At 38.6% G+C, this 25067-nt stretch overlaps 1 protein-coding gene and 2 non-coding genes across 3 annotated transcripts in view; 2 read left to right on the top strand and 1 right to left on the bottom strand.

The window, feature by feature from the left end:
- The window catches only part of LOC149083093 (midasin), a 376364-nt gene that overhangs the window by 296515 nt on the left and 54782 nt on the right, over positions 1–25067 (top strand). Inside the window, exons 71-76 of the mRNA XM_089236227.1 lie at positions 188–297; positions 1180–1284; positions 2317–2454; positions 4957–5095; positions 5949–5998; positions 21320–21416. Coding sequence (XP_089092353.1) covers positions 188–297; positions 1180–1284; positions 2317–2454; positions 4957–5095; positions 5949–5998; positions 21320–21416 — 639 coding nt within the window. The remainder of the gene's footprint in view (positions 1–187; positions 298–1179; positions 1285–2316; positions 2455–4956; positions 5096–5948; positions 5999–21319; positions 21417–25067) is intronic.
- On the bottom strand, positions 3395–3468 carry TRNAT-GGU (transfer RNA threonine (anticodon GGU)). Its single transcript has one exon. It is a non-coding gene; the product is annotated as a tRNA-Thr (tRNA).
- On the top strand, positions 3549–3622 carry TRNAT-GGU (transfer RNA threonine (anticodon GGU)). The gene has a single exon. It is a non-coding gene; the product is annotated as a tRNA-Thr (tRNA).

Here is a 25067-nt window from a genome sequence, read left to right as displayed (position 1 = left end):
TTGTTATATTTTTTTCTTTGTCGTGGTTGTTGCTAATGTTTTTTGATTTGACTGATCCATAGAATTAATAAATTTTGAATCACACTTAATTTATGAACATTATCACTGATGATGAAAAGGATGTCTGCAAGTTTTGTTTAAAATTTTAACTTATTTGTTGAAATTGCATTATTCTTTCTACTTACAGATAAAATATGCCAGATTCTATTCAATATTTATACCTTTTATGAACAATTTTGGACTGCTATTCAGCTCAAGGTAGAAGAAATAAGAAAGGGTATTGCAAAAGAAATTGAAGTAAGCTCATGTGATTGTGTAAAGCCTATGCATTGTATTTTTTTTTAAATTTTCATCATTTTGAATCTTTTTATCAGTTTATATACTATTTTGAAAATGCTAAATGGTTGTTAAACAATAAATTTTTAGACTTGATAAAAATATACACCACACAGTATGTACAGATATCGCTAGCTCATTTTGAAACCCAAAACTAATGTTATTAATGCAAAAAAAATAAACAAACAGTAGTGATTTCAAAATTTGAATTGAGATTATTTCTATAGCTAAATATCCATCTTATGGAGTTTTTAAAATTGTATACACAGTGAAACCTCTCTTCATCCTTCTATAGGTGAACACTTCTATTTCTCACCATCCTTCTGTTCACTTTGTTTTTCTCGAACAAAACAGTAGGTTCACAGACATAAAGCTTAAAATACTGTTATAGTCACTGTCAGATAAAAGATGGGGGAAGTTTTGATTTCGTGGACTCCAAAGGATAGCAAGTTTCACAAAAATGAAATTATAAGCTTTCTTTAAGCTTGTAGGAAAGAAAAGAGTAAAATGAATGAATTAATTAAATCCTAATTTAAATTTTTCTATTTATGGGACCTTTATTGTAGTTTTAGAAGGGATGTACACATGGAATCTAACCTTGTCTTTGTATATCACTAAAAACACACTGTGCACCTATGTTTAAATATGGCTCTGAGATGTTTGATACTCTTATTGGTAGTGCTTTCTGGTCATATACATGTGGTGCTTTAATGTCAATAAAAATTGTTATGAGCTAAAGCATATGCTATGCTTTTTGGAGCCTTGACACTCACTCTTTCAAAATTGCTATTGTAGTGGATGAGAATGTTTGTCCTTTTCATGATGTTTTTCATTTCTTTATAGGATATGGTTAAAATTTCACAATGGAGTGATAAGAATTTGTTCACTGTACAAAAATCTGTTATAAAATCCCATCGTAGTTTACATAAATGTATGAAACGATTTGAGGTAAGTGTGTGTCTGGTAGTTTTGATGGGTTATGATAATGTTTCTTTGATCATTGCTTATCAAAAATATTTTCTTCCATTTCTTTGTGAGATTATATCATTCTTCTTAGATTGCACATGAATACACACTTCTTTCAAAAACACTGTTATGGTTGAACTGCATATCATAGAGTGAACTGCACTTCTGTATATAGAGTTATAGAGTCTTGTTTTTTATCATTTTGCATGAGTGAGTTCTTAGATTCTAAAGAGTCTTATGACTTATTTTAAGGTTATTTCTTATCCTTTCAGGTTTTTTTTCTTAGAATGATTCAAAGTGTATTTTTATGGATGATCAGGAACTGATCTGTCAAAACATTTTCTTGAAAAACATTGCTTTTTTTTTTAATGCTTTTGAAGAGAGGAGGAGAAACTCTTTCTCAATAATCTTTTTACAGTTTAATACAGAGTTGGCCAACTTCTCACTGTTCAGGGCCTACATAATGGTCAGCTGCATCAACGCGGACCACACCAGGGACAACATTCTGGTGTATAAGCCGCACAAATAAAATGAAACTGAAAACTTGCAGATTTATGTTCCCTATAAGTAATATGGCAAAAGACTGGCAAATAAGTCATTAAAATTTTACCTTGGGCTTCACTTCTTCATAAACTGATACAAATATATTTCCTTCCCCCAGCTAGTAGATGCTACTAAAAATTAAATTTATATGGCATGAAAATTCAAGTGTTTATCTATTTTCTCTTCAAAACATGGGAGACAGAAATATGGAATACACCAGCAATAACACATAACACGCACAATTCTAACAGCATAAATATGTTAGGACCATGCCATACATGCACACACTAGCACAACACGTTCTGACATGTACTATGTATATCACATATTTTTTCACATTTATTGGAATCTGCTATTCTGACTAGAATTTATAATGTCAGTTTAGACATGAAATAAGAGTTCCATATCTTTGAGAAGCAATCATTGCAACAGTTGCATGAATTTACTCAATTAATAATCTGATTTTTTTAGAAAGAACTGCAAAAACCTGCATGCGCACATTTCATTTTGAAATCAAAAATAGATCCTACAGATTTGTCATGGTGGTCTCGAAGCTTGAAAATAAAGGACTTCACCCCCAAGTTTGAAATGCCAAAGCAAGATTACAAAGTATGTACAAATTTTTAAAATTAATCATTTCAAAGGTTGGTAAATGCAGAAGTCTGTTTATTTCGTTAATTCATTCTTATATATAACCACAAACCGACATAAAATTTAGCCAATACCAAACACCATAGCGGTCTATTTTTACTCCATCCCTGACACTCCCAAAAAATTCTTATGTATCCAAAATTTGACCACAATAAAAAAGAAAAAAATCCTATGCTATGGGGGGAGGGGATTATTCCAAAAAAAAAACTGGTGCGAAAGTCTGTTGGAACTATTTCTTCCCCCCCCCCCCCCCGCGTCACACACACACAAATGATGCCATGTGTGCAAAGAAAAGTGAAGCCATTGCACCAAATCACAAAGAAATGTTTCATTTTGGCTAGGAAAAAACAAAATTTGCGAACCAGTCATTGTCAAGTTGACCTCACTACAGTCGAATCGGTGAGCTCACTTGTTTTCTGGATAACTTTTTTTTTTTTCAGCCTGTGTGTTTAGTCTACCTGTTCAACTTTTTTAGACTGGTGACAATTTTTGCTGCTATGATTTTGATTTGAGTATAGTAATGATAAATAATTTAACATAAATTTTTGGTCATAATTGGTAATTTTGGGTTAATTAATGATAGCTAGCACAATGCCACGTTTTTCCAAAGAGAAAAAGTCGTTACAGGTTTTATTCTCATTGAAGTCCACTTTGTCCTAAAAAAATCCCTTTTACATTTATGTTGCATTTTTTTTTTTGTGCGGAATTTGGATCTGCACAAAAATTTCCCTAGTTATCATTTTTTTCTTATAAATAAAACCATTCACCTCATAGGAGACTACTGTAATAAATTGTGATTTAGAGAGATTTAGATGGCTTTTTTCTCAGCCAGAGATATCAAGGAAACAGTTATTTTCCGGATATTATGCTGAGGTGAGCTCGGAAAGAAAAGTCATCACGTCTCCGCCGGGACTCGAACCCAGGCCCTCTTGCATACCAGGCAAGCATGCTACCATCTACACCACTGGAGACACATGAATCTGCCTTCCTAATTTCACGCACTGTGTCGTGAGGCGCTGAAGTAGAGGCATTAGTAGCCTCTCTTAACTTGTGTCTCCAGTGGTGTAGATGGTAGCATGCTTGCCTGGTATGCAAGAGGGCCTGGGTTCGAGTCCCGGCGGAGACGTGATGACTTTTCTTTCCGAGCTCACCTCAGCATAATATCCGGAAAATAACTGTTTCCTTGATATCTCTGGCTGAGAAAAAAGCCATCTAAATCTCTCTACACCGTCCCACCCGGGGGCCATTTCTTGAAGTTAAGAGAGGCTACTAATGCCTCTACTTCAGCGCCTCACGACACAGTGCGTGAAATTAGGAAGGCAGATTCATGTGTCTCCAGTGGTGTAGATGGTAGCATGCTTGCCCGGTATGCAAGAGGGCCTGGGTTCGAGTCCCGGCGGAGACGTGATGACTTTTCTTTCCGAGCTCACCTCAGCATAATATCCGAAAAATAACTGTTTCCTTGAAATTGTGATTTGTTTTTTAAATCAGCACAAGTGTATGTATTTACTATCTTTTATATTCTGAAAATTTTTATTAGTTGCAGGTAGTATCAAAACTTTATTTGATTTTTCTCCTGCTTATTTTTATTTTGTTGTCAGAAACAAAATATATATAAGACGATCATAAAATTTACTGATAATATACTGTATAAATATAATGTAATTTACTATACTGATAGTATGCATCAATACAGTTTTTCTGTGGACCCCAGGGTTTTGTAATCCATTTAAGTTTATTCAGTAAGGAAAATAATGAAATTTGAAAACACAACTAGCATGCTGAAAGTAACTTTTCCTGGATAATTTTTCCTAATAAAGTGTAGTTTGACGTGCATACTCTCCAGTCTCAAATTCTAAAGATTTAGAAACATTAGTTTTCTTAGCCACCTAAAAACGGACGGCCTAAAAGTGGACTTCATTGAAGATCTCGTTGCTGCATGGATAAGATAACCCTGTACAGGGAATCTGAATACAGGGAATCTTAAAAAGGTGTGGCAATTTTTCATTCACTGGGATCAGTTGTGCAACAGCACCCTAGGATTTATGAATAGCTGAATTGACTTGTAAACTTTCATTCTTTTTTCTGTTCAGTAGACCTTAGTATGTTGCTGCACCATTTTTCTAACTGAAAAAGATTGTAACAAAGGTTTCATAGCAAAAATTGTTTTCCTTGATGTCTACTACTGTGCCCCCCCCCTTCCCATTGTTTCAGTAGTATGTTCAGGATCACCCTGCCAGTATGTGTAGATTGGAATACAAAATGGTTTCAAAAACTGTGTAACTCTAATTATAAATAATTATTATAGTTGATACATGGTTCCATAAAATTGACAGTTTGACTTAATAGGTGAGGAAGTAAAGAACGTATTGGTTGTATGTATGAGATTATTAAGATACATTCCTAGTGAGTAGCAGTGATTTTTTTTAACATGGGTGTCAATTTTTATTATTTCCACAGAAGAAATTTGAAGAAGAAGCCGAAGACTCCATTTTTGATGATTTGTGTCGCTATTCCGTTAGAGTGAAGAAATTTAACAAGCTTATCGTGAAATCATTTCCATTGATAATCGATGCAAATGCTTTGAATGAACTCTGTGGTTAGTATATATATATATATATATAGATATGTACAACTTTATCAAAAATATTTAATATGTTTTCTTTTATGATTTTTTGTGTAATTTTTCTTGTAAAATTTAACATGTAATTTAATGTGTAAATTGTCGTTTTTCTGCCTGTATATATGTTGTGGCTGAAGCCCGAAATATGTGAGTTTGTGCATTGGCCAATTTCACTGTAAATTGATCAGCCCAAGTCCAATCTTTACTTGATTTTGGGGATTTGGCCTGCCAGTTCGTGAAATGGCATGAAGTGATCAACCAAAGTCAAAAGGAAAAAAGGCATGGTATTAAACTTGGCCACACCTCTTCCAAAAAGCAGCAGACAAATGGAATATCATTGTCACAATATGACACCTTTTTTGTTAAGTGCACGCCACCATCAAACCAGAAGCAATAGATTTGTGACCTCACATCAACACATCATATTTTGATCATGTAACTCCAGCCACTTCGTGAAACAGGCAGTCAAAGTAGAAAAAGCACTAGTCATTTTTAATAATCTAACTCTTTGGCCAATTCGTAAACTGGCCAGACTTTCGGCTTTGGTCATAACATATATAAGGATATATGAAAAGTACTATTGGCTTTCAAATGTTCATGAATCCTCGAACAGGTAATCACTGAGAAGTCCAACAACTGAATTTAACACTATTAATTTTTATAACAGTTTTATGAGGTGTTTTTAATTTGCACGATGTTAATATTAATTGATAATTTTTTTTTGTCCCATTGATTTTACGAATAAGATCCAATACAAGCAAATATGCTAGACTTTTCCCCCTTCTCATATCACCCAATTTCAACTGTATTTTGCCATTCTTCTCATTAGGTGACATCATTGAACATGCCAAAGAGCTTCAAAACAAAGAGGTCAAGAAGGTATGTTTGCATGTTGTTTTGGGAATGTAATATTTTTCTCAATGTCAGTTATTATAATTATAAATTATATGCTATGAGTTGAAGCTAAAAAAAAGTTCGAGTTGCAAAACTTGTTTTTTAGATTGCAGACCCTCCTCACACGGGGAAACTAAAATCAAACTCACGTTGCCTCAACTTCGAGTTGAGGTGAACGAGTCGAGTTGCCCGTTCTCCCTCACATGCCGCTACTAAAAAAAATAATCAAAGCCCAGAAAACAGAAAAAACAGCACAGCCTATAGTTCTACTTCTCATCTTCTGGTACTATCTTGTTAATAGGGATAGGAAAAATCGAAACTTATCAAAAATATTAAAAAAAATCATTACAAAGAAATAAGTAAAATAATTTCTGTATATATTATATAAGTGAAATTGCTACAGAATTTCAGCTCACAGGTAAATACACAATTTCTTTATTTAAATTTATACCATTTTGAAATGGCAATATAATAGTAAAATTATATTTTTTAGTTTAATTTCATTTGCTTTAAGTAATTTCAGTGAGAAAAAAATTGCAATAAAATGTCTGTTTATCATTAAATATTTCTCTCCCGTCTTAAGAGTATCACGGGGCCCCTGAGCCATGTTTTTTTGTTGTTTTTTTTTTGAGTCCCTACTTAACCACAGGCCCATCATTTGGGAGTGGGGGGGGGGGGGTCAGGGGCTGGGAAATAAAAATACAGTTGTCCAAAATAAAAGCCAGTTTGGCTTTTATTTTGGGCAACTTTTATTTAGCTTTAAATTTTCTACTTTCAGTGTATTTTGATGATTATAAATTTCAAATTCCAATTATACAACAGTAGAATGTCGGGGGATTGAGCATCTATTTAAGCTATCAAGTCCCAAGGGATGTACTCAGAAACGTTCTGTGTTAAACCAATGTCAGGATGTTCACCCTGATGAGAGCCCTAGACATTTGCAGTGATTTATTTCATTTTTGAATGCTTCAATTAATTTCATTTTTGAATTTTTCAATGTTCATATGCTACTTTTAATTTTCCTATATTTCTTTCAAATTCCAGTTCTCATCAGCAATTTTTCTTTTAATTTTCCATATGTAAACAATGAATTTTTAACAATGTTTTTGCGCTACACTGCATATTACAGCTGCCTGTGGCGCTAGTATTGGTGAGTTTTGACAAAAATTAATTAATTTTACAACGTAATTTGCATTTTTCTATACAAATATATAAAATATACATACAGTGAGTACCGTATATACTCGTGTATAAGCCAAGTTTTTTTGTGGAAAAATTCGTTCCTCAAATTGGGGGGTCGGCTTATACTCAGGTCAGTTTTTGATGGGAAAATATCGAATTCCCCCCCCCCTCAATTAGTAGTAATTTTTGTAGCAATGTTCGAGAAACAGGCATTATTGGTATGCGATATGTTCCAACCCCACAGAATCGATAATGTCATACCCGGGGCAAAGAAATCGAAAACATCATTAGCGTTGATAACAGGTGATTCGGTATTCATGATTCAGCATCTCTCACCAGAATCACTGTCACATTTTCTCATTTTATTGAAAGCGCCTCAATCCTTGTCCGACTCTGTTCTAGCGTCGAATTTGATTGGACGTGCATGATCATAGACGTAAAATCAGGATTTTCTTCCTTGTAACCTTTTGCAAGTGGCTTTGGCGCTATTTTTTTTTTTCAAGCAACTGTGACGTCATAAAAACGTCACAGTAGACCACGAGGCTACCGTAACTTTTGATCCATTTGGTGCCACCATATTTCCTAGCAACATTTAATAATGGATATTCTAAATTTAACTTCAGTTCGGCAACCAGGATTGATGCAGTGGGAAGTTCACGAGACGCTTAAAACGAAGGTTGTGAGTTCGAGTCCCTTCGTAACCATCCAATTTTTTTTCTAGCATCTTCGTTTGAAAAGTTTAATTTCTTATTACATTTAATTTTTTTCTTTTAACCGTTGCACGGGATAAATATGATTTATTATATTATAATTCACCACAAATTGTCAGATGCACGGGAATGAGGGAGGGGGGGGTGTTCCCAAACAGCGAATTAGGCAATACAGGGGAATGGGGGGGCCACCCCCGTATAATAAGTTATCGTTTATTGAATCACTAAAAAATGTTTTCATTTTTTTTCTGATTTAATCAAAATGTGGTTCAGTTGCATCAAGTTGACAATAGAGTAACGGCTCGCGAAGCTGGGCCCTGCTATCATTTATTGATTCATAATGCTAATAGATTCATTAGAAAACCAAACATAGATATTGTGTTTCGGCAAGCCACTGTATTTATTGCATGTCAATATAATTATTATTATATAATATATATCATTATTATTATCGTTATAGTATTATAGTATTGTTAAATTATATCATTGTAATATTGTCGTGTGAGCAAACGAGACGTAATGACAAAATAAAAGCGAAATCGTTAATAGACGCTGGTGTTTGGCGATAAGTTGCCAAACGTAACAGCAGGAGGTGCACTTTACACATACGGTGATGTTTCTATACCGTCACAGTAGCCTGATTCTGATTGGCCGATAATGTCAAAAATATAAATAAAATCGCCATAACTACGAAGAACAGCCAAAACTAGAGAGGAAATCCTTAATCAGACGTCATTGGTCACGTGATACTAACTATCCAATAAAATCTGACACTAGAAAAGAGTCGGACAAGTGTGGAGGTGCTTGTATTGTATTTAATCGGATCTGGGTTAGTCATTCATTTCCTGACACCTGGCGAGCAGTCATTGTTCTTGCATTCCCGAAGCCTGGCAAAAATCCTCAGCAACCTAATAGTTACAGACCTAATGCTTTGACCAGTTGTTTGTGTAAGCTCATGGAACGCATAGTCAACTATCGCCTTATTGCAACGTCCCTTATGGGAGTTGCTTGCCCGGTTCGAAATATCCAGTAATAAAGTGGCAAACGACAAGTGGAAAATGATTGCAAATAAACTTTCGCATGAAATATTAATAATAAATAATAACAATAGATTAGTATAACATGGAGCCCTCTATTTGCCGTTCACAGAAAGATACTGGCTCACCAATTGATGATCATCAACAGTCAAACTTTTATATTGATCGGACATCCGATGTTATTAGTCACTTCGACGTAGCCTTTCCCCGCAAGTATCAGAGAAGGTTTCTCGGTTGAGAGCCGGAACACCTTGATCAGCTCCAGGGGGCCTCTCGGTTGAGGGCCGGACCACCTTGATCAGCTCCAGGGGACCTCTCGGTTGAGGGCCGGACCACCTTGATCAGCTCCAGGGGGCCTCTCGGTTGAGGGCCGGACCACCTTGATCAGCAATGAAGAACTTTGACTGTGAAGATTATTTAATATTTTCGATTCCGGACCTGCCGGAAAACGGATTCAAACACTGTAAATTATTGCATTTTAACTAATTATCAGCTTAAGGCCAATGGATACGGTAGCAAGACGGTGAACCGTCCTGCTAGAGGGCTTCAGTTGAATAGAACAAACAAAAGATGAACGCGGAATCAGTCCTGTTACAACGTACGGCCGGTATTTAAAGGAAAAACTTCCGACCGCACGTGTTCACGATCTTGTGGCGTGATTTTCAGGATGGGTCTCTGGTAACTAGCGTCGAATATTCCGCTGAACGAATCATCGATAATTAAGGACAATTCAAGATGAAATAAACTGAATTTATTGAAACATGAGAGGGGAAACTATACATGAGCCGCCTTGTTGTCGGTTTTATCGCGGTCGTCATACTCCGTTGCGCGCGCAGCCATCAAGGCAACGGCCGCTCGCTAATGGTATGCTGCTGCCATCTAGGGGCGTCAACATGCCACCCACCTTGAAACATCGTTTCAATACTGACATGTTTACATGAAATACAATGGCAGCTGCATGTGAAAATTATAAAAAAATATATATATGCAAATTGTATAGATGCGCAGAAACATATGCTATTGTACACGAAATCCAAAAAAATGTGATATATGATATAACCTTGAGCAGTCATACTAGTTGTCAACTGGTAGACGACAAAGTTTTTGTACATTTCTCTTAAATGTCCCATCCTTGGACTTGATAGAGACAACTCTGACGATCCCGTCGGATCCCAGAAACAACTCTGTCACTCGACCAAGTCTCCACTGCAAGGGTGGTAGCTGATCTTCTTTCACTAGAACGAGATCACCGAGAGTGAGATTTTCTTTTGGTTTCAACCACTTGCTTCTATGCTGTAGCTGGGTAAGATACTCAGCTCTCCAACGATTCCAGAAATGTTGCAGAAGGCGCTGTACCAACTGCCAACGGGTGAGACGATTGAATTTTGTTTGTGTGAGGTCTGGCTCGGGCAATGCTGTCAACGGACCACCTATGAGAAAGTGACCGGGAGTGAGAGCAGACACGTCGTTTGGATCATTTGAAAGTTCACAGAGAGGACGAGAATTGAGACATGCCTCAATCTGTGACAACAAGGTATACAGCTCTTCGAATGTTAGCTGTATGTTGGAAGTGATTCGCCTGAGATGGTATTTCACGGCTTTCACTCCAGCTTCCCAAAGACCTCCCATGTGAGGAGATGCTGGAGGATTGAAATGCCAGTTTACTCCGACATCGGTGAGATGACTGGAAACACGTTCGTTATGAGTGCGAGATGAAAAGAGACGAGCAAACTCTCTCAGCACCTTGTCAGCTTTCACGAAGTTAGTTCCACAGTCACTGTATATATCACTCGGCTTTCCTCTCCTGGAAATGAATCGTTTCAAAGTGGCGATGAATGCCTCTGTTGACAAGTCACTTACAACTTCACAATGCACAGCTTTGGTTGAGAAGCATACGAAAAGTGCCAGGTATGCCTTGCATGGTTTTGCTCGAGATGCCTTTGACATCCTGATGGTGAAAGGTCCTGCATAATCGACAGCACAGTGAAGAAATGCTCGAGATGGTGTTACTCTTGCTGCCGGTAGGTCGCCCATGATTTGAGGAGCTGTTGCGCCACGATAGCGAACACAGGTTATGCATTTTCTCACAAATTGCCGGATGACACTTCTTCCAGAAACAATCCAGAATTGATGTTGGATGCAAGACTGGAGAAGTTGAGGTCCAGCATGCAAATGCATTGTATGATAATGCTGGATAATCAACTGAGTGAAATGATGCTCTTTTGGAAGAAGAATTGAATGTCGGTGACTTCCCAACCAATGTGCATGTTGCAATCTTCCGCCCACCCTGATAATTCCATCATCGGCGATGAATGGATTCAACCGAAGAATATTGTAGTTTGAAGGTAGCGTTCCTGATTTTCTCAACGAAGACAATTCTGATTTGAATTCTACTTCTTGAACTCTCCTGACCCATGTATGTAATGCATGTGTCAGCTCTTGAGTGGTAAGAAACCCTGTGCTCCTTTCAGGTGCAGCAAGTTTGCAGTTGTCTATGAATCTGAAGACATATGCCGTGACTCGCTGAAGAGAAGTAAGTGAGGAAAACCTGTCGATAATTTCCATTTCATGTGCAATACCAACAAACACAGATTGGTTGCAAGAAATATTTTTCTTCTCTTCAGTCAAAACTTCATCCACGGAGCTGCACAACACAGGTTTTTCTGCTAGCTGACCTGGCTTGGAAAGGAACTCTGGACCATACCACCATAGGGTAAATGCCTTCAATTTGTCGGCCGGTATTCCTCGTGACACACAATCAGCGGGATTGTTGGTTCCATCAATGTGATTCCAATGACCCTCAGGGAGAAGCTCATGAATTTTTGTAACTCGATGAGCCACAAACGTCTTCCACCGGCTTGGATGTGAAGAGAGCCAGGCGAGAACAATTGTAGAGTCAGTCCAGCACCATATGTTTGTGTTGACTAGACGTAGTGCATTACATGTAAACTTGATGAGTCTTGCAAGCAGCACTGCTCCACAAAGTTCAAGTCGAGGCAAGGTTGTTGGCTTCACAGGGGCTACTCGTGTCTTTGCTGTTACTAGTTGAACCTTCGCAACTCCTTCACTGGAAACTGTTCGAATGTACACAACCGCAGAGTACGCCCTTTCTGATGCATCACTGAAACCGTGAATTTCTAACATATGTGAAGAGATTTGCATCATATATCTTGGAATTTGAATGTCCTCCACTTGCTTGAAGTCTTCATAAAATGCTGTCCATCGATTGTGAATGTTCTCTGGCAATTTCTCATCCCAAGACAGTTCAGCTTTCCACATTTCTTGTATTAGAATTTTGACATTGATTACAACAGGAGCCAGCCATCCAAGTGGGTCAAACACCTTGGAGATGTGTGATAGAACAGAGCGCTTGGTCCACTGTTGCATATTTACCGGTGGTGATTTTGAATTGAAAACAAATACATCATCCTTTGGCTTCCATAAAATGCCCAAAGTTTTGATGTCAGTCTCTATTTCGAACGTAGTACTTGTCGCACGAAAGTCATTCGGTAGCGAACCAAGAACGTCTTCTTCATTTGATGCCCACTTTTTTATGACGAATCCACCATTTTGAAGAAGTTTAATGATTTCCTGCTGAATGTGAATAGCTTCCTCGACTGAATCTGCTCCAGTGAGCAAATCATCTACATAAAAATCCTGCTTGACTATGGCAGAAGCTCTGGAAAACTCATCTTTTTCATCCTAAGCCAACTGCTGCAGGCACTTGGTAGCTAAGTAAGGTGCTGATGCAGTTCCGTATGTCACAGTCAGCAATTGATACTCCTTGGTGAGTATATCTGGCGATTCCCTCCACAAGATTGTTTGGTACTTCGCGTCGTCCGGATGAACAAGTATCTGACGATACATTTTGACAATATCTGCTGTCATTGCGACCTTGTGAGTTCGGAAGCGGAGAAGAAGTGTGGCAATATCGTCTTGCAATGTTGGTCCAACCATCAGCTTATCATTCAGTGAAAAATCCCATGATGATTTTGCTGAAGCATCAAAAACCACACGAAACTTGACTTGATTTTGTGGCTTCATAACTGCGTGGTGAGGTAGGTAGTACTTGTCTTGATTGTCACTTGTCACCTCCAGCTGTTTCATGTGTCCCAGAGTCTCATACTGTTGCATGAACTCACGATACATTCTCTGAGCTTCTGGCTGGTGTCTCCAACGCCTTTCATTTTGTAGAAGTCGTGTCTCAGCTACGTCTCTGGATGATGACAATTTTCCATCAATGTTCTTAAAAGGAAGCCTGACGATGAATCTTCCCAATGAATTACGTGTGTGGGTTGTGTCGAAGTGTTGTTCACATGCTTGCTCTTCGGCTGTCAACAATGAATTTTGTGGGACTTCCTCCAATTCCCAGAACTTATTGAGATCGAAGCTTGTACTTTGTACGAGAAGTGTTGTTGAAACAGGTCTCGGTATGTCTGTGGTATGTACCTTCCCCGAGATGACCCAGCCGAACACTGTCTCGAGGGCATGAAGTGAACCATCATGAGATGCTACTCGTCCAGGCAACAACAGTTTTCCAAAAACATCTGCACCCAATAGTACATCCACAGGACCAGTACGGAAACAATGTTTATCTGCTAGTTTCAAGTTTTTGAACTGTGTCAACCCCCTTGAAGAAATATTTGTTTGTGGCAAATTGCATGTTATTTTGGGCAACACAAAGGCATTAACCAGTTCAGTCGATTCGTTGTCACATGAAGATATGTTGAAATGAACCAGTCTTACTTTGCCAAGCTTGGTTGACGATAGTCCAGAGAGATTCAAGTTGCAATTATGTCGTCGGAGACCTAGTGCTTGAACGCATGCCTCCCGGATGAAACTTGATTGGCTTCCGGAGTCGAGAAGTGCCCTGAATGTGTGAGTTTGACCCATTTTATCGAACCCTTTGACGAAGGCCGTCGGCAAGATGACATAACTGGAAGTCGACGTCTTCCTTGTACGCGACAACTGTGACGAAAAGACTGAAGTCGTTTCGACAGTCGTTGTGGTATCGACATCCGCTTCATGCAGTAGCGTGTTGTGTGAACCGTTGCATTTTTTGCAGTGTCCTGTAGAGCAACTCCGAACCATATGTGATGATCCCAAACAGTTGAAACAAAGTCGAAGCTTTTCGACCGTTGCTTTTCTAGCTGAAACACTCTGGTCGAGGAATTTCGAACATCTGAAGATGGGGTGGTTTCCTTTGCAAACCACACATGTGCTAGAAACTCCATGAGAAAATCAACACTGATTTTCGTGATTCGAATGAATTCGTCGGGTGACCTTGCGTCTTCGACTTGGCTGAACTTGATGATTTGCTTGTGCTGACAGCTGCAAGAGCGCGAGCCCGATTGTCGATGAATTCCCGCCACTCACTGAAAATGAAAAGTTTCTTCTCCCCCTGCGAATGAAGAGACCACTGGCGCAAAGATTCCGGATCCAGTTTCTTGGACAGGAAGTAGATCAGGATACTGTCCCAATGTTGCACCGGTTTCTGCAGCGATTGTAGAGCTTCCAGGCACTGATTTGTGGTATCTAGAAGCCGACGTAGGCATGTTGCTGACTCATGTGCGATGTTCGATTGCGAAAACAGCTTGTCCAGACTTGCCTGAACAATCTCAGTTTCGTTGTTGAACCGATCGTACAAAAGCGCTCATGCTTTGCCGTAATTGCTCCCTGCGAGTGGGATCGCGTGAATTACTTAAGCGGCGTTTCCCTTGACACATAGTTTCAAATATTGTAACTTTTGAATGTCACTTAAACTTTTATTTTGATCGATGGTTGTTGTGAACATATCGCGAAATGGCAACTAATTGTTAAGTTCGCCACTGAACAAAGGCAGTTCAATTTTCGGTAAGCGCACGGAACTAGCTTCTGAATTTACAGTACCTGATTGTTTCGTAGATCCCGATGCTTGGGCCATGCTGAAGCGAAGATCGTCGATCCGACTTGCCAAATCGCCTAATTCCGCTTCGTGGGCTTCCAGATGTTCATCCGTTGACAAGATGACGATTTCATCATGCAAGACGTTGAGCTCCGTCCACAGTTCTTTGGCTTGATCTTGATAGATTTCCAACTGATGCCGTGGGAGATCATCCCTGTTGAGCTTCGGCTTGATGACGTTGCAAAGCCGCGTGATCTTGCCTTTCACCAAACTTCGTTTCTTTACCAAAGATTCCATCTGAAGACTGCTGTCGCTGGTTGCGTTTTTCTTCCCGGATTTCGACACCATAAATGTTCACGATCTTGTGGCGTGATTTTCAGGATGGGTCTCTGGTAACTAGCGTCGAATATTCCGCTGAACGAACCATCGATAATTAAGGACAATTCAAGATGAAATTAACTGAATTTATTGAAACATGAGAGGGGAAACTATACATGAGCTGCCTTGTTGTCGGTTTTATCGCGGTCGTCATACTCCGTTGCGCGCGCAGCCATCAAGGCAACGGCCGCTCGCTAATGGTATGCTGCTGCCATCTAGGGGCGTCAACAGCACGTGTCTAATCAAGCCAATCGGCTTCAAGGTCACCTCATTTGCATGCGATCGTAGGCGGACATCACGATTGGCCTTGAACGTCGCCATACGATCACCACTGCCGATGAATAGTAACAATATTAGTGTAAACAACAGATTTATGTAACGGCGACTATGGACTTTTACGCCGGGGGATCATCGGCACGTTACATTATGCACTACCTTGAGGTTAACAATATTTTATCGACACATCAAAGCGGCTTTAGACGGTTCAGGTCAACAACATGCAATTTGTTACGCCTGGAGACTTCAATCAGACAAGCATTCGTAAAGAGGGAGCATATGATAGCCATATTTTTTGACATAGAAAAGGCTTACGACCGTACTTGGAGGCACGGAATTCTTTCCGACCTCTATAACTGTTGCTTGCGGGCAGGGCCGTCTTAAGAGCATCGTGGGCCCCCGGGCCAAATCATTTTTCTGAGGCCCCACCAGGCAAATTTTCGAAAATCTCAACCAGATCTCATTTTTGTGAGGCCCTCTTTTCTCTTGAGGTGCCCGGGGGGGCCCATGCCTTAAGACGGCACTGCTTGCGGGGCAACTTGCCCATTTTTATTAAGAACTTTCTGGCTCGCCGCATCTTTCAGGTACGGATCGGAAGCACGTTAACAGCTCGTCAAATTCAAGAACAAGGTGTACCTCAAGGTAGCATTTTAAGTGTAACACTTTTTATTTTGAGACTCAACGGGGTATTGAACCAACTCCTGTTGTCAGTCACTGGCACACTTTACGTGGATGAGCTGTTGATATAAAGGCCCGTTTACACGAGGCAAGCGCTTTAGTGGGCAACTTAATTTTAACTTACCGATTCTTCTTGAAACTGTCCACACGATGAATGGCAAGTAGACGCTCATTGGATAATTTTTACGGAGGTGAGCGCAGTTAGCGCATGCACGCTTCAGTCTACTCAAATCTACGGAGAGAGACAGACGCAACGGGCGGGAGTATAATAGTAATAATTTTTTATTTATCTGGCATTCAGAGAGGTGCTTTTTTTAAAGCTCATAGCTTTCGTAACGATGGATGAAGATGATCAGGTAGAACTTAAGAATACTGTGATCAGAGCTATTCAATAAAAAAGGGGAAACTTTTTTCTCACTTGCGCGAGAGCAACACACTGAGCAAGAAGTAGGTCACGCAAGGGAAACAGTTCGCTTGTCCCCTTTTTTCGCCTCTGCCACCCACGTAAGGAGGGCGAGAGATGACGCCATAGGAGAAAAAAGAATACTCAACATATTATAAACTTATGTAAGTCATCGAAATTCTCTATTTCTCGTCTAAGTTGTAAATATCGATTATATGATATTTTAATGGAAGTTGAAGAGGAGATAAATTATGAATTATGGAAGCCGAAAATACGGGAGAAGATTCTTGGCATTCGTAGGAAATTCTAAGGGTTAAAAATTAAATAATAAAAATTCATTAAACAAAAATTATTTCCAAATTTTCGAAATCATTATTATTTTTTAATTTAATCTATAGAGATGACATCTTTATGTTGAATATTTGATCATGTATTTTTACAACAGATGGCAGCAAATTCGTTCTGGATGAGAGAAATATTCGAAACCCCCCTCCAGTTTTTAATATATAAATCCTCCCCACCTGATATATATTTTTGAATCTTCAATTTTTTTCAACTCCTGACATCACGTCGACAGAATATTCCATAGCTTTTTCCAACATCGAATAATTTTTAGCTTGTTTGTTAAGGTAATTTTCATTTCAATAGTTCAACAAACATTCATAGCGAAGATATTTTTCAACAAACTTGAAGCTTGTGTCCTCTGGCCACCTCACCATCCAATATTTCCGCGGAATTCTAGCGAAACTTCAGGAGACGACGGAGTATGAACAGGTTCACGCTTGAGATCAAAATAAACCCCTCCGTGAGAGAGCAAAAAGACCCCTCCAGCACGGCAGGTCATGCCCACTGGCGCATGCGCATACGTTTACTTAACTGGAAAAAATAGAACTATTCTTGTCTGACTTACCAACTAAATCACTTGCGCACTTGCCGACTAAAGCCGTGTAAACAGCCCTTATCGTCTGCATACATTGTATCGTACTTGGCAACTAAAAATTAAGTTACCAACTAAAGCACTTGCCTCCGTGTAAACGGGCCTTAATATCAATCAGTGAATATGAGGACAGCCAGGAGACAATTACAAACCTCTCTCAACAAGATCAGCAAGTGGGCTCATGATAACGGCTTCTCTTTCTCAGCCGACAAGACTGTCGCTGTGCACTTTTGTCGGCGTCGATGTGATGACCCACAATTGTTTCTAAACAATAGTCAAATACCAATAGTAGAAAATACAAAATTCCTGGGCATCACATTTGACAAGAAACTCACTTTCAAACCTCATATTGCACAATTAAGAGCTCGTTGCATGAACACGATGAACCTCTTGAAGGTCATCTCTTCTACATCATGGGGAGCAGACCGTAAGTCGCTCCTCCACTTATATAAAGCTCTAATAAGATCGAAGCTCGACTACGGCTCTATTGTATATGGGTCAGCACCTCGAAGCTATCTGAGTGTGCTCGACCCAGTCCACCATCTCGCCCTGCGGATTTGCTATGGAGCTTTCCGGACGTCTCCAATGGAGAATGCAACGAGCCATCACTGACATCAAGACGCCAGCAACTTTCCTTGAAATATTATATCAAGATGAAGTCTTTTCCAGATCATCCACTTCATCATCTCATTTTCAATCCCTCATTTCATAGACTTTTTGTTGCTCGCCCTTCATGTGTTCCGTCTTGCAGTCTTCGTATGAGGGCACTTGTGGAGGAACTACAATTGGACATCAGTCATGTGGCCCCTGTTGCTTGGCAACTGGCACCATGAGAGCAGTCTCTGCCAGATGTCTCTCTTTCATTATCATCTTACTCTAGAGCCACCACAGCAGATGTCATATATCGACAGATATTCTTTAGGCACAGGGGTAGGTACAACAGGTACTTCCCCATATATACCGACGGCTCTAAGAGCCCTGGGCATGTCGGTTGCGCCTACATCTGCTGTGAGGAGACATCTTTCAAAGTATCAGACACATTATTTATTCGGCAGAACTGAACGTAATCGTTCAGGCTCTACGTCATATAAGACGCAAACGCCACCGACGATGCATCATTTATAGCGACTCTCTCAGTGCATTGCAAGCACTGTGTTCCTTCAGTTTTCACACTCATCCTTTCATTCATGCCATTTTTTATGAATTACATTACCTCATCCATCACGGTACCACAGTTAAATTTTACTGGGTACCAGGTCATGTTGGAATACCGGGCAATGAAAAAGCGACAACGCAGCTCGAACAACAACTAACATCGATAATAGCCTTTTGGTTCCTGCCAGTGACCACTTCTCAATCCTCAGAGAAGTGATGCATCGCTGCTGGCAGGATCATTGGAACAATCAGATAAATAACAAATTATATGCCATCAAGCCCACACTTGGCCATTGGCGTTCGAGCTGCAGAACTAACCGAAAGGAGGAAGTTCTGTTTGCCCGGTTGCGTATAGGACACAGTCGCCTCACACAATCATATTTGTTATTGCAAGAGAGTCAACCAGAGTGCCCTCATTGTCAAAGTCCATTGACCATTGCTCATGCTTTTACTTGTTCACATCACCGTCATCATTTTACGACCGCTTTTGGTCATAGTCATCTTTCACTTCATGACATTTTAAATGACAATAGCGATGCATCTCACATTTTTAAATTCATCAAGGCCATTGGTTTTTATAACAAATTATAGTTTTACAATTCATGTCATTGTTTTACGTTTCATGCTGCTTTTTATCATGCGCCTTTTTAATTTTTCAACATGACAAAGGGACAATCTTTTTTATAATCATGTGTTTTGGCGCAGTTTAACCAAACTGGTCCTTGCGCCAATAAACCTAAAATCCAATCCGATACCAGGTGGGCTAACGTTGATTGTACAGCCTTTAGAGATGTGAGCATCAACAAGCCTTTATTTGAAGACCATTTGAGGCATTTGTGGATTGAATGGATGAGTTCCGATGATAAAGAAACTACAAAAAGTGGTACCTTGAAGAAACCTGACATTGGCCTAGTGTGCCAATGGATTTACATGAGGCCTGGAATTCTGTTTCCGCCGAAATTATCATCCAATCCTTCAAAAAGTGTTGCATCAGCAATGCAATAGACGGAACTGAAGATATCCTCTTTGAAAGTGACAATGGTGATGACAGCCCAGATGAGGATGAAAACGAAGATGCCGCACCCCCTATGATGAACTGATGGATTACGATGAGCTTGGAGACTCAGAAGAAATGGATTAAAAAGTTTGAATCATTTTCTATTGTAAATTTCCACAAGCTATTTATTTTGCAGGAAAATATAAGAATTTTTTTCTCTAAAATGCTCGGAATTTTTTCGGGTCAGCTTATACACTGGTTTTCAATTTATTGCGGTTTTGGTGGTCCTTATATAGCGGGTCCTTATTACTCGTATATAGCGGGGGTGTCGGCTTATATACGAGTCGGCTTATACACGAATATATACGGTATATGTTCCTTGTTCCCCCCTCAGAAAAAGGTGAAATGACGGGCCTGGTTTACCATTTCATTCAGTGGTGTTGGAGCTGTGGGTGCTCAGTGGGTCTTGAGCATCCAAACTGTAATTTGTGGCATGGATCTTAGCACCCCCAGAATTGATTCAAAAATTTAAATTTCTGATATAAAACTAGAGACGAGCACCCATAGTTTTGAAACACTTCCCGCCCCCTGATTTCATTATAATTTCAAAATATCATCAATTTAAATAAAGAAATTGTGTATTTACCTGTGAGCTGAAATTCTCTCGTAATTTCATTAAATGCTTTTTTGGTGATCTCTATTTTTTTAATATCCTTTCAACTGATAATTATTTACTGTAGATACTTTTCAATTTCTGAAACGAATTTTAAATTTATCACTAGGTTGCCCATCATCCAAACCCGAATGACGGAAATATGAATGAATGCTAGGCAGTTTCGTAACAAAAGTTAGCATGCGACTAGCATGCCAGTCGCCAAGTGACTGAATACAGCTGTGGGTATCCATAACTATTGCATTGGATATTTCATCTCCAATATTCTAATTTCCTCGTGTGAGGGCTTCCATATTGATATATGTGTTTGTCTTGTGGGTAAGATTTCTCTTATCAGTCGCCGTGTGAGGAAGGCCTTAGTGTAGAAGGGTTAGTGATACAGTGACCTTAGAGTTCACTTATGGGTGATCTTTACTGGAAGTAGTTCCTTTAGATAAAAGTTAAAAAGCATGTGACAGCAAATGCTTATACATGACACACGTAATGACATTTTAAATGTGTTAGAGTTAATGTGTTAGTCATACACACATAATACACAATCCCAAAACGTTCTGGTATTCACCTATTTGTTAAAAAAAACTACTGAGGAATATTTGAGGTGCATGTACGGTGTAGTAGTAGTAATGAGCACTGTCTGCTTGCAAAGGCAATACAGTAAAACCGCTCTGAGATGCCCCCCCCCTTTTTCTGTTCTTCAAAAAATATCTAAGAGAGGTGGTCTTGTATAACAGTGAAAAATTTATGTTTTGAAATGAATTCCAAACCGAAAAAGGTCGCTATATTGAAAGGTGGATCTTTAGAGAAGTTGCACAGCATTAAAAAAAGTTAGTTTTATTCATAAACCTTTTTCTAAAAGAACTGATGAGGAATTTTCTATGAATAAAAATATAGTTAAAGGTGCCTTGTGGTCAAATGCGAGATTGCAGTTTTGCTTCTTTTTAATCATACTCGTATCATTTATTCATTTCTTCTTTTTTTTTCTTTTTTTAACTTTAGAATGCTGATTTGGAGCACCAGAAAAAAGAAGCTAAACTCATATTGCACCAAAGGCGCAAAGGATTGGCAGAACTTTTCAAGTCCTTGATTTCTATAGGTGAAGATTATACTCGATTTCTATTCATTTTGTGCTTGATTTGGAGTTTGAAAATTGATGAGAAATAGTATAAACATTCGTACAACAAATTCTAATACTCCATTGCAGTAATTCTCAAAGTGTGTGCTGCAGCTCCTAAGGGCATCACCAACCTTAGCGGGGGGTGTATATTAGGGTGGCCCTTATTTTTTGATGTTTTAATTTCAGTTTGCCCACCCCTCTATTTTTTTTCCTTTTATTCCAAGAAACAATTAGAGACTTCATTTGTTCAAATCAGAGGTTAGGAACCCATGCCTTATCACGGTAGAAGTAGGAAGCCAGTGAGTGCCAAAGCACTTGAAGGTAAAGCATTGTCACTTCAATGGCAAAGCATGTCGTAAGCTTGCACTTAAGTGGGAGGGGTGGGAACTGCCATAACTCACTAAAACTACTATAACATACTAAATATTATTCACTGCGCTTGTGCAACTGCCCTTTTTTTCCCTCTCTTATGGCATCCATTACCCTTCCCACGTGGTGATTGTTGCTTTTTCCCCGTCTCATTTCATCTTCAATTTAATGGTTTTTTCTTAATTTATCAAAAAGCCCTTCTCAAGGCTGAATTACTTATCTAAATTAATTATCTTTTACTTACGATATTTTTTTTGGAGTTTATGCTTATTCTTTCTCCTTCATTTCATCTGGATTCCAATGCATATTGAGGCAGCTTATTCTTCAAGCGCCTTGATGGGTGCAGGCAGTGACTTGTTTGTTCATGTGATGCTCCACCTTCCATCGGGCTCTCGCCCTGAGTCTGCTCTAGTTGCTGTCCAAGCCGACTACAAGTATAATTATTGCTTCTAATTTGAGAAGTGGTGATTGAGATATTTATTTAATTGGCAGGGAGTGTCGCCAAATTGCCATTTGAAAACTTCCATCTAACAGGCATGTACTATCTTTGCTACTTTATAATTTACAGACTACAGGAGGTTAAACTGTCCTTAAGTGAAAGTGCCAGCTTAGTAGTGCGCGAATGTCTCATTTTTTGGGAGAAGGCAAGAATTCCTACAAGAACGAACCTCATTGTTTAGAAAAAATTATGAAGATGTACTCTTATATATTGGCACAATCTTCAATAAAATGTCTGCCATATGTCAGACACGCAGAAAAAACATGAATGTAAGTTTATGTCAAATTTGAATAATTTATTTGACATTGCTCACGCTATTGCTTTGGAAATTATAAAAATTGAAGATAGAAAATTTTTACTGAGTCAAGGAGAGCCGGGGCGAAGGGGGGTGTCTTAGGGGAGTTGTTATGAAGCTAGCAAATCGTGAAGAAAGGTCATTATTGAGAGTCAGAGAACATGAAAAACAGACAGGCTAAGGCTCATTGTGGTTCTGAGATCGCTGACATTTTCATGGATTCATCAGGAGAATCGTCAGGCCGATTGAGGATATTTCTGATCAACCTGGGCCTTCATCAAACATTATCCAGATGTCTCTTGAGGATAACATGGATGTGCAGATAGGGTTTAGGGATGAAAAATGTACATAGGAGGAAATGTTTTTTAACTAAAGAATTAATGGTTGTACTCGATCGATGCCACATTAGTCAGCGAAATGCTGTTTTATTCTCGAAGCCGCAGCTGAATCTTAAGGGTACAACATGGATGAACTGGCAATCAACCGAAATACTATCCAAAGATATCGGGAAGATTTTCATAAAACGATGGTTGCTAAGATTGAAGGATTGTTTAAAGAAAATGGACCCAGTATTGTATCCGTTTATTGGGACGGTAAATTGCTACCTTCTTTAAATGTGAGAGATTTAAAAAGTGAAAGGCTACCTATTATTGTTACTTATAAAGATCAAGAAAAATTTCTCAGTGTACCAAAATTAAAAAATTCTTCAGGAAAGGAGCAAGAGCTATGGCTGCATTGAATGTTCTGAAAGATTGAGAATTGAAAGATAAGGCTGAAATTCTCTGTTCTGACACAACCAGCTTCAACACTGATCGTATCAACGGTGCGATTACATTTCTAGAGCGGTATGCGTATCGAGAGATGATATATTTTCCATGTCGGCACCACACACATGAATCAGTGCTATGAAGTGTTTTCAAACATGAGTTACCTCAAGTGACTAGTAGTCCAGATGTTTTCTTCAAAAAAATCAAAGAAAAATTAAATAATTTGGAAAAAGAAAATTATATGGACGGATATAAATACTTGGACGAAATATGTAGTGAGAGCGAAGTACTGAGTAATGTGAATTATCTTTTTAATGCATTGAAAAATGGAAAACAAGTATGATTATCTGGAGCTTGTTGAATTATGTACAGTTTTTATTGGAAGGAACTCAGACTCGACTATCAAAATCAGACTACCGGGGATTTTACATCATGCAATGAATGGCAAAGGCAATTTAAATAAAATTAAATAAAATGTTTTTATTTCAACATCAATTGGCTTTAAAAGTTTCTGAAGTCAACTGTCTGAAGGACATTTGTTTGTTGTAACGGTGTATGTTAAAGCATGAATTGGACACCTTTGATTTTATAATGAGTCAATTTTTATCATTTATCAAATTTTTAACAAGGTTTTCTAATGAATATTTACAAATTAAGTCATTGAGAATTTAGATATGCTATGTAATAAATAGTTCAAGGTTGTTTTTTCAGAAAAAACAATGGAACATTTCATTTTTCAGAAAAGTTTAAATTTGTTAAAGAAATTGGATGTTGACACTAGCTTTCTCTGAATCTCAGTATCAATTTTTGGGGTAGGAACCATTCTTATTTAAAGTCATGAGAAACATTCCATAATCTCAGTGGTGTTAATGACACAGCCGAAAGGTGAAATTGATGCAAGATATTCATGGGCTCTTAACTGTGGATGAATACCAGAAAGTAGTACCTGGACTGCAAGGCTACTCAAACAAAAATTTATTTAAATGTATTATAAAAAAGTGAATTTGTTTTTCATATGCCCTTTTAAAGACGCATTTCATAATTTTATAGCAAAATCATAAAATTTCTTAATATGAGTAAAAAATAAACATTTTCAAATGCTTAATTTTCAGCAACTTTTTTCTCCTACATCTTCATTCAATCATGCTCAATGAGTCGCGGGTTCATCTTTATATATTGAAGAAATATTTAGTATATGTTCAGATTATGGTAAAAGGAAAAAAATTAAGGGGTGGGGCGCTTAAAAAATGTTAAGTACGTTTTTCACCATTATAATAAGGGCCATCCTGGTGTATGCACACACACACACATCAATATCACCAGAGGTCATGGTCGGTTTGTTGTTGTTTGGTGGGTTCTTTATTGGACTATTTTGGGGAGCTGTGGATGAATGGTGTCCAGGGCAAGGAGCCGCGGATAACAAAAATTTGAGAAAAAGTTTTCTCAAATACATGAAAGCATGATGTTTTCACAATGTCCTTGCTTATTTGTGAAATTATGGGGTCGAACAAGTGGGGGGTATGTTTTTGAATTTTAATGAGGCAAAGATTTGCAGGGGTGGAAAATCTGTTACGATTGTTACAAGCTGCTACAATTTCTGAAGTCTGTTACATTTTACTACAATTTCTGTGTGGCGTTTTCTAAATTCAGTTACAAAAATGCTGAAATTCTTCAATTCTGCACCATCTTGTGCCAAAAAC

Source organism: Pholcus phalangioides, unplaced genomic scaffold (genome assembly GCF_987345545.1).
Source record: "Pholcus phalangioides strain wild (caught in Gottingen) unplaced genomic scaffold, Ppha-v1.0 ptg000009l_1, whole genome shotgun sequence".
Taxonomy (NCBI): domain Eukaryota; kingdom Metazoa; phylum Arthropoda; class Arachnida; order Araneae; family Pholcidae; genus Pholcus; species Pholcus phalangioides.
The sequence above is the reverse complement of the archived record's forward strand: the minus strand, read 5'-3'. Positions and strand labels throughout refer to the sequence as shown.